This window comes from Podospora pseudocomata (assembly GCF_035222375.1).
Source record: "Podospora pseudocomata strain CBS 415.72m chromosome 1 map unlocalized CBS415.72m_1, whole genome shotgun sequence".
Classification (NCBI taxonomy): Eukaryota; Fungi; Ascomycota; class Sordariomycetes; order Sordariales; family Podosporaceae; genus Podospora; species Podospora pseudocomata.
This window is the reverse complement of record NW_026946363.1, coordinates 4890766-4908341: the sequence shown is the minus strand read 5'-3', so window position 1 is coordinate 4908341 and position 17576 is coordinate 4890766. Positions and strand designations below refer to the sequence as shown.

Below are 17576 nucleotides of genomic sequence, written 5' to 3'. Positions count from 1 at the left end.
CACATCATCACCTTATTTATCTTCCCTTCTTCCCACCACCACCACCACCACCCCCCTTCCCCTTCCCGCCTTTACTCTGGCCCCCACCACCACCACCCTTCTTATCCGCCCCTCCCCCCAACATCCCACCCCCGGCCATGAGCGTCACCTTCCCAACCGGCACCACCCCAAGCACCTCCTCCACCTTGACCCCCTTAATCAACTCCACCTCCCTAGGCCACATCTTCTCCCCATCCTCCCCCTTGGGGTCAACAACCCCCTTTTTGCCGGCAGCCAGCTTCCACCTCTCAAAAATCTCCTTGACCGCCTTCCCCTTCTTCACCTGCCCAGGCTGCAACTTGACCTTATACTTCAACTTCCCCAGCGCACTCCAAGGTCCACAAACAGGCACAACCTCCAGTATCTCATCCCCTGGCATGGGGGTCCCGACAAGACTGTCCAACGGTCCTGCATCGGCCTTTTCGTTCTCGTCGAGAATATCCACACCTTCTTCAAGCATCATCTTGCGGATTTCTTCGTGCTTGGCGATTTGTGCTTGTTGCCTCTCCTGTTGTTTGCGCCGTTTTTCCATCGCGGCGAGGTGGTCTAGTTCTTTTTGCTTCTTTGCCGCTGCTTCGGCTTCGGCCTTTTTGCGTGCAGCAGCCACACCGAGGAGTTCTTCCATCAAGGCGCGGTCGTCTTCGTCTTGGTTTTTGTATTTTTGGGCAATCTTTTTGGCTTTGGAGCGTTGCCCGCGTTTAAGGGGTCTCTTGTTGGGTTGGGGTTGGGATTGGGAGGGGGTGAAGGTGCCGGCTCTGGAGGGAGTTCCGATTTCCTTTTCTTCCTCTTCGTGGTCAGACTCAGAGTCGGAATTGGAGACGGGGGTTGGTTCGGGTTCAGCTTGTTGCTTTTGTTCTTCCACGGGGGCGATGTCGAGGTTGGAGAGTTGGTCTGATGGGGGCTCAGGGGCTTCTTCATCTTCGTCCTCGGACTGGGGTTTACCGCTGGACTGAAGAGGGTTGGATCTCTTTTCGTCTTCGGGGCCGTCGTCGTCTCCGTCGGTGCCAGAGTCTTCGTGGTTGTCTTGCTCTGGGGCGGCTTCTTTTTCGGTCTCCTTCTCGGGCTTCGATGGGGGAGCAAGATCGATATCGCCGTCGTACAGCCTATGCTTGACATGCTTTGCCTTGCTTTCCTCTGATATCCTGAACATCAACCCGAACCCGAGCATCAGAAGAGCCGGTGGCAGCGGGTTTTTCTTCCCCCTGACCATGAAGGACCCGGCCGGGAGGTACTCGCCCGTCGGAGCAGACTTGGACACTTGATCGGCATTCACCCACCACGCGCCCATCGCCGCCTTGCTGTCCCACGCACTCGAGCAGCACACCGACAAGCTACCCGCCTGAGCCAGTGTTGAAGGCGGAATTGGCGCATCAGGGGTCTTGGGGCTGTTCTTGATGATGACGGTAGATGCACCGTGCATATCGGCATGAACATACACGTCACCCTTTTTCAAATACCGCTTGTACAGAATCTCATTCTGCTGCGCATCTCGCCCACCAAGCACGAGATAGCCATCTGAGGAGATAAACCAGACGAACTTCTCAAACCACATCTGCTTCCTGATCAGCTGCAGCACAGGCTTCTCCTGCTTAAGCCCCTTCCGCAAGTCCTCTGTAATCTTTTGCTCGGCACTCTTGAGCGCAATAACCGACTGCGCAACGGTCTTCTTTTCCTTGTCAGCAGCGGTCCTCTTTTGCTCGTAGTATTCCCGAGCATTGTTCCAGACGGAGAGTTTGAGGTTGATGTCGATTGCCAATCGCTTATCCGGCCCCTTGGCCTTCTCAGGTTCGGGAGCAGCGTCAACGACCTCTTCGTCGGTATCGTAGTTGAATTCCATATCTTCATCTCCACCTGCCTCTTCCTCCTCTTCCTCGCCAAGCAACAGGGTAATTGTGCTCTCAGCGAGATTCACAGGTAGCTTGATGATCTCGGCCACGGGGTTCCCTTGCGCCTGCTCTCGCTCGACAAGCTTGTTGATGTTAACCCAGTCCATGCCCTGCTCAAGCAGCCCATTCACCGCATCCATAGCCTCTTGAACACGTTCGATATTGGCCTCAATAGCGGCAGCCTTGCGCAAGTTCAACGTCTGAAAACCAACCAGCCCCTCGATCCTCTTGGCCTGGTCCTGACGGGCAGCATCCAATTTCCTCTTGGCAGTAGCTTCCCGCTCCTGCAACTTGGACTCAAGCTTCTGTCCCTCGAGAGAAGAGAAGAACTCGTCAACCGTCTTGTTGTACCCATCAAAGGAAAGTGTTGTCAGCCCCTGATCATCCTCGAACTGTTTTGGAAGGAAAGGCTGGAAATCTTCATAGAGCAGACCCCTAGGCTTCTCTTTCTGCGTCTCCCCTTCAGTCTCCGCTGGTGGCTGCTCGACAGCACGCGGATTAGGCTTGGCAATGATATATCCCGTTGCCCTGGGCGAGCTCGTCACCTCGTCCAGCACCGCCCTCGCCTTCTCCAACGTCCGAAACAGAGAATCCAGCAAAGTCTCGCTCTCCAGAATCTCAAGGGGCTTCGCGGCAGAGTTGAACTCGGTTAATCGAAAGACGTGATCAACCAGCACAGGGGGCAACTCGGTGATGGTAGTTGCCAACCCCCTCCTCAGCTCGTCCGCCCCCTTCTTCTTTGCCTTTTTCGTAACCGCATGCTCCGCTGCCGTCTTCAACGCAGCTCTCAGACGCTCTTTTGTGAGCTCCGGAACGCCGCCAAAGTTTTGTCTGTTTTCGAGGGTGTACTTCAGCCCAACCCGCTGTGGCTCTTGTCCCTCGCCTTCGGGAACATTCCGCAACAGGGCGATGATGGTCAAGTCGGCATCGGTGAGGATGACGTTGCCGCTGGCGAAGAACTCGAGGTATAACCTGTAGGCTCCGTCGGAGAATCGAAACTCGATAATTCTGTCTGTGCCGATCTGGGAGACGCTGGTGACTCTCCGGGTCTTGAGGAACTTGCGCAGGCGGGTGACGAAGGCTGAAGGGGCCGGGGCGGTGGAGCGGGCAAAGTCTGTGAGGTGGCAGCGGAAGCCGGATTCGATGAGGAGCTGTTGGCGGTTGTCGGGTTTGGCGAACTTGAAGAGGAGGATTTTGGAGTTGAGGTCGTAGATGTTGGCTAGGCGGAGGCTGACGAGGGCTTCGGAGAGCTCGTGGGCTATCACCTGGAAAGCGGGGTCAGGATGCGTGTGAAGAGAATATACGGGGGGTTATACACACCTTTACGTCCAAGGACGAGAATCTCTGCTTCATTTTGACTGTGTTCTTTGCGGTTTCTCAGCTTGCGACAGCGATATCCGGGGCCGAGTTGGAAGTTTGGTGCAAGCTGTGGAGGGGTAATCAAGGTGGGGGTAAAAGTGCCCCTGGCACCTTCGACGTCTGCCAAGCTTCTGTCTCTTCGGCCTATGACTGCGACGGCAAAGCTCTTCTCGGATCCTCTTCTTTTCAACAGCAGCAGCCTTGCTGGTTTCGAGAACGCAGGTAACGAGGATGGAGGTTTCTTTCTAACCAGTATTGACACAGGCACACCTTGTAGATGACGGCAAACACGAAGACAGCAAGCAGCCCTCCGACGATAAAGGCAGCACCTGACTGTTGCCAGTGTGGTTGAAGTTCCTCCTCCATTGGTGCTGAACGTATACAGGAATATTCAGACAAGACAACACACGAGACGGAAACTGATCAATTGAAGCAGTGGAAAAGTTGTTACGATGGTGCTACAATTCGTACCTTTACGCTATGCTGCGGACAGCGGTCTGTTGAGGCCCATGGCAGCCCCCTCGGTCATGATTAAGCCACCAACCGGGGGTGCGCAACCGTCGAAAGTTAAATCCTGGCACTCAACGGGAATGAGGTTGTTGAGTTGAATCTCCAGCTCTTTGGGCTCGAGATCTCCAGCTTGCGGTGTGCAGCATCAAGAGCCACCAATCCGCCATGATCAAGCCAGAAACGCCATCTTGCATATGCTTAGTTTGTCCAATTTCCCAATTTTGAATCGAAATCGATCGATGGTCCGGAACGCCCCTATCACAAACTTACCATAGCAGGTTGAAGTCAGCCTGGACTCCAGATCCAAAGTTTATTTCCTCGTCTCTTCCGGCACAGGTGCCCCGGGGGACTGATTGTGAATTCGGATCCGGGTCATCGGTCGGCGGACGCATTGACAGGACCCAGGACAGCGATTCCCTGGTTCCCGCTCGGGGTGGTTTTCGGGTCGGGTTAACCGGTTGTTGAACTGATCAGACAACTCTCAACAGGTTCAAGTCGACAGACGGCCGGATGCCTGAACAACATAGGTAGAGCAAACGACGATGTCGACGACGTCGCAAGTAAACAAGGTCCCAAAGTCCCTGAAACCCCGACGGCGGCTGTTTCCCCTGCGTCGGCTCCGTCTTCTCGCATCGCGCATGTGACGGCAGTTAATGGGTAGGATCGGACTGCTCGGCGGCTGATCCCGCAAAGGGGCGGAGCAGAAGACGCAAAAGGAGGTCAGTCGCCGGGACAACTGGAAATGGTGTGCTGTTCCCAGTGGAGATTTTGAAGATGGCCTCGGTAGCGCATGGGGAGGAAGTCCAGCTTTTTGACTTTCAGGCCTCGTGTCGTGTCAGCTCCCGGCTGCAAAAGCAATCGACTTTGTGGGGACGGCGCTGGAGACACCTCGGGGACGGCGGCGGTCTGGCAGATGCCATCTGTTTCGATGACAGCCTGACAACTGATAGCCGGCCGGCCTGTGCGACATCGATACGAGGACCGGGAGACATCAAACGAGACGAATAAAATTGTGCATTAAGTCGTGGATGGCTGGAACTTCCCTATCGACCCAATGGCCTTCTCCCACGAGCTCTCAGACGGGAAAAAGAGGCTGGGACGGGACACCCCCTTGACAAATGCAACAGCCAATTGTCAGACGAAGCTGCTGGTGATCTGCTCTTCTCCTTGGCTTGCAGCCGAGGAAAGTAAAAGGGAGCTGCTCCCGACCTCCCCAATTGCGCACACCACGGCCCCAGAGCCCCCACCGCGTCCCCAACCACCTATCAACGATGCCGGCACAAGCGTGTGTACGGCGTGGGCGCCCGGTCCTGGCTGGCTAGTCCGTCTCCCGTCAGCCTGTGGGTGTGGTCGGTGGCGCCCTGAGATGCACGAAGCTGCAGGAGGACGGGGGTGGACCAATTTCAATCAGAGACAGCTTTGATACGACTTCTGTTTGTGTCTTCTCATCAATTGAGAGACCAGTTCGAGCCATTGACGCTCCAGGTCCATGTTCTGCCCTACAGGAGGCCCGGGCAACCCTCGCCCATCACCCAGCAAGCGCTCTCTGCTACCCCCGGATTTGGAGAGGCTGGAGAAGCGCGCCTTTTTTCTTTCTGACGTCTCATCTCCAGGGGTCAACCGCGATCGAGCTCTATGCTTTCAGCTCCCAACGAGACAGCTCCTAGCTCGAAATGGCTGGACGCGTCCCCAGCTCCCGGTCACGGCCGAGCAATCAGAGACATGCTCGTGGGGCCATGGCTCCTCCGAAAAGAGGGTCCGCTATCCCCCATTGGTGCAGGATAAACAACTCGCAGGCCTCTTCTCCACAAAAGGTAAACAGAGGGCTTCCAGAGCTGGTTGGAACCACCCCCTGTGGTCACACATCCTTCTCGTCGTCGACGGTCCCCTGCCAACCGGCCAAGGTCGACGTTCAGAGCCCGGAAGCGCTCCGCCCCATGCGTATTTGAACCGCGCTCGCTCGAGCAGCTGTGCCCTCCTGGTCTTGATCTTCTTTCCTTCCTCATCCTCCACTCAGAGTCAGCTCAAGCCATCACCACCATCTCCATCCATTCCCCGCCCTCCCTTTCAAAGGACTCGAACAGAAACCAGAGCACAGAAGACGGGTCGATTCACAGACCGCCTTCTCATCTCCTTTCTTTCGACTTCTTTTCTAGGAAGTTAGCAAGAGATATCTTCTTGTCGTACGTCAAGAAGATTGTTTCTTGCGCCCAGTAAACCGGCAACCTGGACTTTGAAGCCCGCGTCCCGGTCCCTTTCAGCGTCTTCCCGTCTGCCTACAGGGAGTCCGAGACCGCTACCCAGACCAAAACCCACGAGGAGATCAAGATCCAAGTTCCCCCAGCTGGACGGATAGGTCAAGACTCTTCTTTCACCGCCCAAGCCGCTCTCCCTGCCCCCCCGCCCCCCAAGGTCGTCGAGGAGAACCGCTTCAAAGAGGAGGTCCGCATCACCCGCAAGGAGGAAGAGCACCGCCGTCCCGTCCCCGTCCCCGTCATCAAGAAGGAAGAGTACCATTTCCACGAGGAGATCCGCAGGTATGTTTTTGACTTCTCTTTCTGTCGCCGGCATCACCGTCACCGTCAATTTGTTTTTCTTTACCGCCCCTTTGGCCTGGCCCGCCCCAATGGCTGATCCCCAGCCTCCTGTCCCGGCTCGGATCTCTTGGGTGTGGATTCCCCGCTGGAGCCTCAGAGCAGCCATTTTCCTCGTTTGTCTTGTTTTGCTCCGCTCTTCAGCCCACCCCCCCTGGCCGAGCTATCGACCCTAGGGCACCGCCAAGGTCTTCGGGGCCAGGGGGTCGGGGGTTGACCAAGCGACGCGAGGCCTTCTCCCACAACAATATCTGGCTCAAGGAAGACACATTCTCTGCTCTTTCCTTTTGCTGACCACATCTTTCCTTTGCCTTCTTCAGACCTCAACCACCCCCTCCCGCCTCCAACTACCTCGAGTCTCGCATCGAACTCGACCACCGCCACCGTCCTCACAGCTCCGTCGTCGACCTTGCTGAGAGTGAATTCCGCGCCCGCACCCAAGCCAACTACCGCAAGGAACCCACCGTTGTAGCCTCCCCCAGCTACGACACCACCGTCGACCTTCCCACCCGTCGCCCGGTCTTCAAGTCCAGCACTTCCATCGGTGACAAGTTCACTGTCGAGGCTGCTATCACCCGTCCCGCCAAGAAGGAATCTCATTTCCAAGTCACCGACACCACCGTCGACTTCCCCCGCCCCCCTCGCATTACCGCCCCTAAGAAGGAGGTAAAGCTCTTGGACGACAAGCCCTACACGCCTTCCACCGTTTCCACCACCACCACCAACAACATGGGTTACTACGATGAGGACAGTGAGTATCTCCCCGCCCCTTTCGCCCTTGTTCTAGCGTCTTGTCTTGGTGGTGCCCCTTGATGCCATCTCTCCCCATGCACACGAGAGTGTCGACATGTGAGCGAGTACTCACTGTGGCCCCACCAACACACAGACCGCTACCACTCCTTCCGCCAGGAGGTTCACAACAAGCTCCACAACAAGTTGCACAAGTTGGCTGACAAGCTCCACCACCATCATGAAGGCCACGTCGAGGCTGAGGTCTCTTCCGTCCGCCGCGGCCCCGCTGCCGCCCCTGCCGTTGAGAAGGCTCCCAACACCGTCACCATCCCCTGCCACCACATCCGCCTCGGTGACATCCTGATCCTCCAGGGCCGCCCCTGCCAGGTCATCCGCATCAGCACCTCTGCTGCCACCGGCCAGCACCGCTACCTCGGTGTTGACCTCTTCACCAAGCAGCTCCATGAGGAGTCCAGCTTCGTCTCCAACCCCGCCCCCAGCGTCGTTGTCCAGACCATGCTCGGCCCCGTCTTCAAGCAGTACCGCGTCCTTGACATGCAGGATGGCGCCATCGTCGCCATGACCGAGACCGGTGATGTCAAGCAGAACCTCCCCGTCATTGACCAGTCTTCGCTCTGGAACCGCCTCCAGAAGGCTTTCGAGTCTGGCCGTGGCTCCGTCCGCGTCCTCGTCGTCACTGACCACGGCCGCGAGATGGCTGTTGACATGAAGGTCGTCCATGGCTCCCGCCTCTAAGGGGGTTTCACCACCTCTGAAAACCTGTTTTGGAATTACTTTTGGCTTAGATTGTCGCGATAAAAAATGGTTTATCTAATGTCGTTTCTTGGTTAATGTCTTGTTTGCCGAGAGGCTTCATTGGGTAATCTATTTTTTGGTAGGAATATTTGCTAGGATATATGTGGATGGGCAAAGGGATTCGGATTATTATGATAGTGCTGGCTTCAGGAGGGAAAAAACATGTCTCAATGTTCTTTCTAGTACTAGCCGTGTATATGAATCTGTAATGGATGATGATGATGGAGAGACTCTTTTTCTTGACCGATGCTGCTTGTGATTGTGATGGGAATGGGATTGACTTGCCACGGGTTGATCTTACTTGCTTTGGTGTTTATTGCTTTTGATAATGTGTTGACTTGGGGTGAAGCCGTGCTAAGAATGACAGCATTGTCACGTTATTATCGTGACCAAGTCATTATCACCCGGTGTGATCTGCCCTCTCCAATTCTGCTGTCGTGATCCTGTAACCATGGTGTTTTGTTGCGATTGTTGGCTGTTGTTTGTTGTGATCGTGACCGACTCTCGATTTGTTGAGGTTTGACGAGTCATGTCGCCCGCCGAGGGCGCGGATCAATGGTCTTAATAACGGTGTCCATTCTCGAATCAATAATTTACACATTCCTTGACCCCTTTTTTTTAGTCATTATTGCGCGTTCAACCTGACTGGCATGGCAGTGTCCGACTCGGTGATCTTGAGCTCATCGCTCGACCCACTCATGTTCATCACCATCATGAACTTTTTGATTTCTTGCAGGGTTGATGATAATGCTGCTGAAAATTGCAAGAATTTCACATTTTATCTTTTCTGTTCTCTTTGGTATGTTGTGTCAAAACATCAATCCGGGCTGTGGTATGTACTGAGTATTTTCCACGTATTGGATGTCACATGACTTGGCGACATGACAAGTCCACACACACATTGCTTGCTTTGGATCGGACCAGTTGGTTTTTTTTTGGGGGGGTTTTTTTTAAAAAAAAATTCTTTATTTTCAAAAACTAACTCGAGCAAAGCTTTTTATGTTCATTTCATTTGGGGCAGGTAAATACGGCTGGTTTCGGCGTGTTTTTCTGGAGGTATATCTGAGGTTGGTTTGCTAGCGAGAAAAGTCCTCATCCAGCGATGCGCCGAATGATGGAATGTTTCTGATGCTTATTGTGCAAAGCCGATTCATGACCACAGGAAACTTTGAATCGCGGTTGATGAGGTTTGGCTTCGAATAATAGTTTTGCCTCGCGTTGATCAGTTGTAAGTGGACTAGTGAGCTTGGATGGCTCGTGGTGGTTGTGACTGGAATGTGGTGGGACTCTTTAGTAAAAGTTGCAGAAATGCCTCTTGGTAGACAGACGTATTTTGCTCTGTGCTCTTGCCCGAGTTGCTGTTGGTGTTGTGAACAACTTGAAATCCTGGAGCGACTGAGGTCTGTCTTCTATGGTATCTTCCATCTGATCTCAGAATCTCAAGAGTAGGAGGTACACAGGGAGCAACCTCATCGAGCAACTTCAACTTACTGGGCTGTTATTTTTTTTTTTTTTTTTTTTTTTGAATTTGCCCTCTTCCCACTGATCCTGTTTCTTCGGGAATCAACAGATTGCCTGCTTTTTCTATCTATCTTTTCATCCGATCGTGATTTACTACAAGCTAGATACCCAAAACTGGCGTTTCGTGTCATCCAATCTTCAATTCATCCGACCTTGCCCCCCATTCGATTTAAAAAAACACCTTTATGCCGGAAGAACCGCAGCAAAACCAACTCAACAATTAATACAGACATATCCCGTTAATAAAGATAGACCGACTTATCTCCCACTCAAGTAGCACCCATGCCGACATAACCACCACCAACCCACCCTCTCGGCCGAGGGCCATCCGGCCGTTGAGTTGTGGCAAGGCAACGTAAACAAACTCTTGCGCAGGTATACCAAGCTAACCGAGGAAAGGTGTTCGGTGACAGTGTTTTCGTCACACCGTCCGAGGGGCTATGCGTGTGCTAAACAGGAGCACAAACACAGCACTAGATTGGGCAAGTTCTGGAGGGGAAAAAGGGGATGTTGTTCGAGTTTGCCATGTTTTGGTGTGTACCTTATGTGAGGTGAGGTTTAAGGCAGGGTCAGGTATACCTACTTACCTATCTTACTCAGGTGGTTGAGGCATATACCGCCGCGGTTGTGTGACGCCGTGGTTTGAGATGGAGATCAGGACGTTTTGATCCGGGAGGTTGTGTATCTACTACCCGGACACAGCCGTGTGTGATTCTGGAAGATGGAGGCGAGGAGGGAGATGGCGCTGCCTGGGCTGTTTGGGCTCTGACTGCATGGTCTGATCGGAGATAGACGGGTGTTGGGGGTCAAATTTTTTTTGGCGGTGAGTTTTGCTTGTGTGGTATCTTGCCTGTAACAGCGATTTGGTGCGTAGACTACCTATATTCCGGCAGTGATCGGTACAATACTCTGTTGTTGTCGATCGCGTTGGTTTGGTGGTCCTGGTATGATGATGATGCTCGGTTGTCAGACGCACTCTTTGATGACGCGCCGTGTTTGTTGGGCTGGTGGGATACCACACTGCCAAAGCCTACCTCCTCTATTCATGCGGGGGTCCTCCAAGAGGGTTTGTTGTTATGATGGAGTGCCGATGGTTCAACGGGCCATCCGAGGTATATCGGATCTGATCTCGGACATGAGTTGACACAATGCCTGTCTGTTAAGTTGTGAAACCAGTTACTCGACGACCTACGGTAACTATTTTCCCTTTCTGTGATGAAACTGGCATGACTTTGCGATGGCGGTGGCTACCTGCCTTCTAGAGACAAGTTGGCCGTGGGTTGCCCTCCTGAGCTTGGCACTAGATCGTCCTTCGGTTGTTGGCCTATTTGGGTACAAGTATGCAGTCCTTCTTCGGTCATCGCTTGCCGCGGACCGAGATCTGCCATCGGCTCCTGTCTTGGTACTCTCAGTAGGGAGGCATGGGGTAGAGCAAGCCCCCGTATCGGCAAGATCGATGTCGTGTTCGGAAAGTGAGGGGATAGGATAACCTCAGTTGGGCACATCTCCTGATCAACTTCCAGGTGAACGGCTTCCAAGAATACTGACGGCTACCCCCTCCTCGCGGTTGCGTTGGCATGCGTTACCAGAAGTCTGTCCAATATCAGACAGCCAAAATCCAAGAGATGAAACCTCGGCCAAGCACCAGGCTTGACCGGTCGTGAGGAGTTTTTACAACTCCATGTGCCGGCGGTGAGTATGCCCTTGCCTGAATCTTGCCCAGTTGGTTGTAAATATGTGTGCGGATGCTGTGTGGTTCTGTAACTTTGCCAAACACTGCCTCTGCATGCTGTATTCCATCTCTCTGTGGCTGGGACAAGATGACTGCATATGCTCTTCCACGCATTAGGCATGTTGACTTTTTGCTTTTTGACCTTGGGCAGTCTGAAGTTCGCCACTCGGGCATGATGCAGACGAGGCAAGGGAGTAGGGGGAACGGTGCCTGAATATCAGATCGGGACGCTGTACCACGAGATGAGAACACGGTGAAGAGTGCGGCTGTCATATTTCCATTGCCATCTACCACAAGGCTGACAGATCTGAGTTATTAAACCTTTCCAAGTTCGTATCATTAATGACAAGATATCTATTGCGTCTTGCCTTGCATGGCCGAACAATAGTTCTCAGATGATAATCCTAGTTCCAGGTTTGTGCTTGTTGTTCGAAGCTGCGTGTGTGACACTAGCCATCAAACCAAAACAGTGACAACAGCTTATCTAGATGAGGCTTTGGCATTTTCCTGGTAACCACACCCAGAACTAGAATTGCGTACGATTTGTACATAAGGTAGGCCCACACAGACTCAGCAAGAGACTCTTGGTATAAACATCCCGTGCCGGGCAACCCCCCCACTCAACTGCCAGACGACTTGCCAAGAACGACATGCCGTTGCCCAGGCGGGTATACCGCGCTTCAATGTATGCAATAGCGGACGGGTGTGTGGAAAGAAAGGGGTATGGGCAAGGGGAGTGAATGCTCCCTTCGCGTTCACCACCAACTTGGGCCCCCTCCACCCCTCCTCACTCCCGTCGTCCCATCTCCCCGCTTCCCGCGGTCTGAGAGCTCTGAATTGCTGGAACGTTGGGAGAATCACTGACATTAGTCAAGAGCACCATCACCCTTCCACGTGTGAGTGGAGAGAGCGCTCCCTCCCGCGCTGCAATCGCGTACCATTATGCCAATCGGACCAGAGCAAGCGATACTTTCTTGCTTGAGAGCATCGTTAGAGGCCCCTGAGGGACGGGACGGGATGGAACGGAGGAGCCAGTTGAGAGCATCACGGGACTCATCATGATTAACTAATTGGGTTGGGTTGAAATGGAAATGGGACCGCATGCGTGTGTCGTAGATGCCCAATGCCCCCCCGGCCAACTTTGGTGTGGAATTACTGGCTGTTCTGGTGGGGGAGAGCAACATCTTCAGATGTTACCTTGACTTTGATGCTTGATGGTGCTTGAAGACGACCATGCGTGCCATGTCTCGTTCGGGAACAAAAGTCCAACACTTGGTACCTGAATAGAGGGTGTGAGAGAGAGGCCAGCGATTGACTAATCGATCGCTGACGATTATCGGTTGTCGGCTGTCGGGTCGGCACGATCTGCTCGATAATGTTAGCAAAAAATAAAAAGAAGGAGCAGAAAATCCGGAATTCCTGCATCTTGAGTTGTGTGCTGTGCAGAAACAACTGGTGCTAATGGACTGCTGTGAAACAGAGCTGGGTACTACTGCATAACTCGTCACCAGAGGCTGTATAAAAGTTTGCCACTCGTGCACTTTTGCAACGCAAGTGGTGTGCTTGGCTGTGGGATTCATAGCATCGGCGGGCAATGGAGGTGGTTACCGTAAGTCCAGCTGTGTGTATTCATGGCATCCTGTCCACACGAGGTGTTTAGAATTCCCATTTGCGAGATTTTGGACTCCAAGGTGAGGTCAACGGTGTGGATGGTGAAGATGCTAAGAAGCATTTGTGTGTCGTGTACTCCGTACGATCGGAGGATCGCTGGACCCTAGGTGCGTCATGGTGATATTCAAATAGATGCGGCAAAAAAAACAAGCAGCCTAGAATAATTCTCATGTAATCACAAGCGCTCGTGATGCAAAGAAACAATCAATCTTAGGGTCCATCGACCACGAGACGTTGCTGTCGACGACGGACGTCATCTCTTCACCTTAAAAGCTATGACCACCTGATGATAGCCTGACCAATCACTGACTGTCCAGAATAACAGCCCGCAAAGCCGGATCTCCACTCTCATTGGCGCTGGTGGGCTGACCCCCGGCCGGGTCCACACATAGGGCAGGCAAACCACTCCGAAACCCTCGTCGGTGCCCTGCCGGCGAGACATTTCCACGACGAAATCACATCAGGCCGTGTCCAAAAGGGGAGCATGCGCCATCTACTGCACCTAGAGAGATTTGAAGGTATAGTATACCTCGTAGTCCCAAAGACAAAAGGGAACCGGGCAACTCTGCAACAACAGAGGCTAGCTATGCGTGAGACAGCCTACAAGCCAACCGGGACCTGTTCCCAAGCTGGAAGTTCCTCGTCCACGGCAGCCGGCATCTCCTCCCTGCGTGCCCGGCTACTGACAAGTTGCCATATTGCCTCGTCCCACGGCTGATTGCGAATATTGACTATCGTCTCACTATACACAACACCTGCAGCCCAGCTTCAGCTCGTTCTGCGTCGCTTGTGTAGGCTGTCACATCCGTCACAGCCTTGTCCTATCGTCTCCTGCCGGGAGACTGAAGATCGAGAAAGGTACACACAGTCCAGTACATAGTGGTAGGTGTGGGGCAAGACAAAGGTGACCAAGAGAGGCAACTCGGCCTGCGAAGGGAGAGGACGGAGGATTGGGCATCAGGCGGACACGGCACCCCACCTTGGTCGCATTCCCTGGAAGCACACAGCAAGAAGACACAGATGACCCGGGTCATATAACGGAAGCGTCTTTTATTCGATCAATTCCTCCACACGACACCACACACGCACGCACACAAACACCAACCGACCGCTCACAGCTCGTCCCGTCAAACAGTCGAATCGAATTAATTACCCCACGGACTGCTTTCCTCAAAGGCCTGTACTGCGACCCCACGGCGCCGGAACACCACTCGTCCGCCCTCTTTTGCTCACCGTCTCCTCCCTGCGACCCAATCAGCAGAAATCCGCATTTTGATCGAACTCGAGTCTTCCATCAGCATCTGTGGAAGCAAAGCTGCGTTGTGCTGCCGACCAGGGCCGGGGTGTTTCTGAATAAGTAGGAGGGGCAAGGCAGGCTTACATCGTCAACGAGAGAGAGCCCCGCCATCACTCACACACACACACACGAACTTTCTGAGCAATAACCCCGCCTGCGCACACCTCCGACGGAGGTCTCCATCTCCTTCCAACCAGCTTACGCTGCGCCCCCGACGGGCAGCCTGGGGAGAGAGAGACGGCCACACACACCTTATACCGCACCTCCATTGACCTACCTTGCCTGTTTCTTCTCAACCTTCCCCTCACTTATCCCACCGCTTTTTTGCTAGAGCTCTTTCTGGCCGCTTGTTGAGATATCCCTCGTTGACTCAATCGCCTCTTGTTCGTCCGTTGCTGGTGGGATTCTAGCTACTAGCAACAATAAAATGGCCGACCCAGCCAGATACCGATACTCGGGGGCCGTGGGAAGACGGTCCCCTCCCATCTACAATCCAGCACGAGCTTCGTTGCCCGTGACACACAGTCCCGGCTATCCTCTCTACAGCGGCGATATCCATAGCATGACAGCATCCCTCCATGAGGGTTTGACGAGACCATCCGACGACTACCGTCCTACTGCCGTTCCTGTCAGCGCTACTTCGTACGCCGTGAGAAAAGAGCCCGTTGCGAGAAGCACCAGCGTCAAGGACGGCCCTCGTGATCGCATCATCGACTCTGCAAACAAGCGGCCGATCATTGTTACCACCAAGCACCCACCCGCCGCTCCCAGGTCCAACAGCCCCTCGCGTGACTCTCGTGACCCCTACCGATCAAGCGACGAGGGGCAGTATTACACCCAGCCCGCCGTCTCGGCCAACCGAGGCCGCACACCCGGAGGCCCTGCTCCCTTCAGCGCCGCCATGGATGACGACGAGTACCGGCGGCTGAAGGAGAGGACAGAAACCGACAGGCTCCCACGCGGCGGGGGAGATCCATACCGAACTCGCCCCGTCTACACCGGGCCCCCTCGCTCCAACACGGTCGACTACGAGGACGATGGCTTCGAGTATACTAAGCCAAGTGAGCTTGCTCGCTACGATCTCGAGCATGACCGACCGCGCAGACGACGCGAGAGTCTGGATCGATACTACCGCCCTACCGTCAGTGTCAGCACTGACCTGGCCATGGGCCGCCCATACGAACAAAATGAAGGGAGGCGGGTTCGTCAAGGACCACCGCCTACCACCTGGGGTCTCGACAAGATCAACCGAGCTCCGACAATGCCAGCGGCTGGTGGCATCTACGATGGTGCCGGTGTACGCATGCCTGGTGCACCGGACGCCAGGCGATCTGGCCTAGCCATCGAAGGCCCGCCTGGCAGCCCCATGTCGGAACCACACGGCATTCCCAGCACTCGCCCACTAAATCTCCTCGAAAATGGCCCGCCACGCGCCGGCCACTATGATGACTACTATGACGACTTTGACCGTGATCGGGGATACTTCCAAGACGATGTCGCCAGTCGAGGGTTTGGCCTCCGCGTGGAATCGGCCCTCGACGAACCCCGCCGGCCCCCTGACCGGATCTACCATGACGACCGACGCCGGGAACCACGCCGGGACTATGGAGATCGCGAGGTGAGGAGGAGATCAGACGACGATTTGGAAGTCATCCGTCGCGATCACGATGATCGAGAGCGGAGGGAGCGTCGTGATCGTGACCACGAGTACGCCATCGATGACGACTACGACCGAGACAGAAGGAGGCACAACAGGTCACCGCCTTCGGAGGACGAACGTGATCGTGATGGCCGAAAGGCCAAGGTTGACCCACTCGCTGCTGGCATTGGCATTGCCGCTGCGTCCCTCGGCATCGGGGCTGCTTTGCAGGGCAGAAAAGATGAAAAGAACGATTCGCCATCCAGGAGATACAGAGATGAAGAGGACGACCGCCGGAGATACGGTGACTCTGAGTCTGCTTACTCTAGGCCTTCTCGTAAGGAGCCACTTCTCGGCGATGAGGACTTTGAGATTGTGGAGCATCCGACGGACCGTGATCGTGACAGAGATCGTGAACGGGATCGTGAGAGGGACAGAGAAAGGGAGCGAGAGAGAGATCGCGAGAGGGAACGGGAAAGGGAGAGGGAGCGAGAGAGAGAGCGTGATAGAGAGCGTGATAGAGAGCGTGATAGAGATCGCGAGAGGGAGCGTGAAAAGGAACGCGAAAAGACTGCTCGCAATGAGCCACCGGCACAAATTGAGCCCGACCGCAAGAGGCCGGAGAATGATTCCAAGGCCAATGCCGATAACGTGCCCGTCCCGGCAGACCGGGAAGAGGACGGCAAGAGCAGACCAATTCGTCGCCGGCCAAGAGCTGCTTCGTCGGCCTTCAACCCCAACGACACAGCTGGTTTGGCTGAACTCAAGGCCAAGCTGGCCGAGACTGAAGAAAAGGACAAGGCCAGCTCGTTCAAGCCGGAAATTCCCGCCGTGAGGGAGCCCTCTCCCGAGCGCAGACCTTCCCCTGTCGACAAGCGTGACCGCGAGGACGACTCGGCCATGGTTGTCAAGGAAGATTCCAGCAGAGTCGGAAGCCGCAGCAGCAGCGGCGAGATCACACCCCCTTCCTCGACCGACAGAACTGTCCGTGTCGTCGACCCTCCCAAGGAGAAGGAGCCAGAGAAGAAGCCCATCAAGGGCATTCTCAAGCAGCCCAAGCCCAAGTTCCCGGAAGAACCCAACCCGGTCCGGGAGGGCGTTGCGCCTCACAAGGATGACAAGACCAAGGCCAACGTGCCTCCTGGAGCCAGGTGGACCAAGATCAGCAGGAAGATGGTCAATCCCGAGGCTCTCACCATTGGCAAAGAGCGGTTCGAAGTTAGAGACGACTTCGTCATTGTGCTGAGGGTGCTGAGCAAGGAGGAGATTCAGGCGTACGCCGACGCCACGGCTACTCTGAGAGGTACCTACTACCCCTTCGATGGTGATTCAGACAATGATAATTACAGTGAGAGTAGTTTGCTGACAGAGGATTTTGAAATCATAGAGCGTCGTCGGAAAGAGTATGAAGCTGAGAAGGGAAAAGACGATGACAGGGAGGAGGATGACGACAAGAAGAGGAGGCACCGTCAGCACAGCAGACGGGACCGGGATGACGATGACCGCCGGGAGAGGGGGGACAGACATCGTAGCCACAGGTACGAGTCAGATGATGACGAGGAGTATGGTGGCAAGTCGAGGAGGTCTTATCGGGAGAGGAGGGACTAGGAGTGGTGATGATGATGAAGGATGATGATGATGATGATGATGATGATGATGATGATGATGAGTGTGATGATGGCATGAAGTTCTGACAATTTCTTTCCATGTGTTTGAATATACGTTTGTTTGGCTGAGCGGGGTTTGGGATTTGGCTCTAATATAGATGGACTGAATTGGA

General features: G+C 54.4%; 3 protein-coding genes across 3 annotated transcripts; 2 read left to right on the top strand and 1 right to left on the bottom strand.

The window, feature by feature from the left end:
- Window positions 1–16: 16 nt before the first annotated feature.
- On the bottom strand, window positions 17–3482 carry QC762_117010 (uncharacterized protein; the record flags this gene model as incomplete). The annotated part of the gene is made up of 2 exons (XM_062886122.1): window positions 3246–3482; window positions 17–3190 (listed from the first exon to the last, which is right to left on the bottom strand). The coding sequence occupies exons 1-2, from the start codon at window positions 3276–3278 to the stop codon at window positions 17–19; spliced, it is 3207 nt and encodes a 1068-aa protein (XP_062749173.1). The 5' UTR covers window positions 3279–3482.
- A 1985-nt stretch (window positions 3483–5467) lies between these two features.
- QC762_117000 (uncharacterized protein) lies at window positions 5468–7883 on the top strand (the record flags this gene model as incomplete). The annotated part of the gene is made up of 4 exons (XM_062886121.1): window positions 5468–5735; window positions 6034–6331; window positions 6709–7139; window positions 7275–7883. 4 exons carry the CDS (start codon window positions 5468–5470, stop codon window positions 7874–7876), a joined length of 1599 nt encoding a protein of 532 aa, XP_062749172.1. The 3' UTR covers window positions 7877–7883.
- Window positions 7884–14584: 6701 nt separating this feature from the next.
- On the top strand, window positions 14585–17404 carry QC762_116990 (uncharacterized protein; the record flags this gene model as incomplete). Its single annotated transcript, XM_062886120.1, has 2 exons — window positions 14585–17199; window positions 17335–17404. The coding sequence occupies 2 exons, from the start codon at window positions 14585–14587 to the stop codon at window positions 17402–17404; spliced, it is 2685 nt and encodes an 894-aa protein (XP_062749171.1).
- Between the last annotated feature and the right edge of the window lie 172 nt (window positions 17405–17576).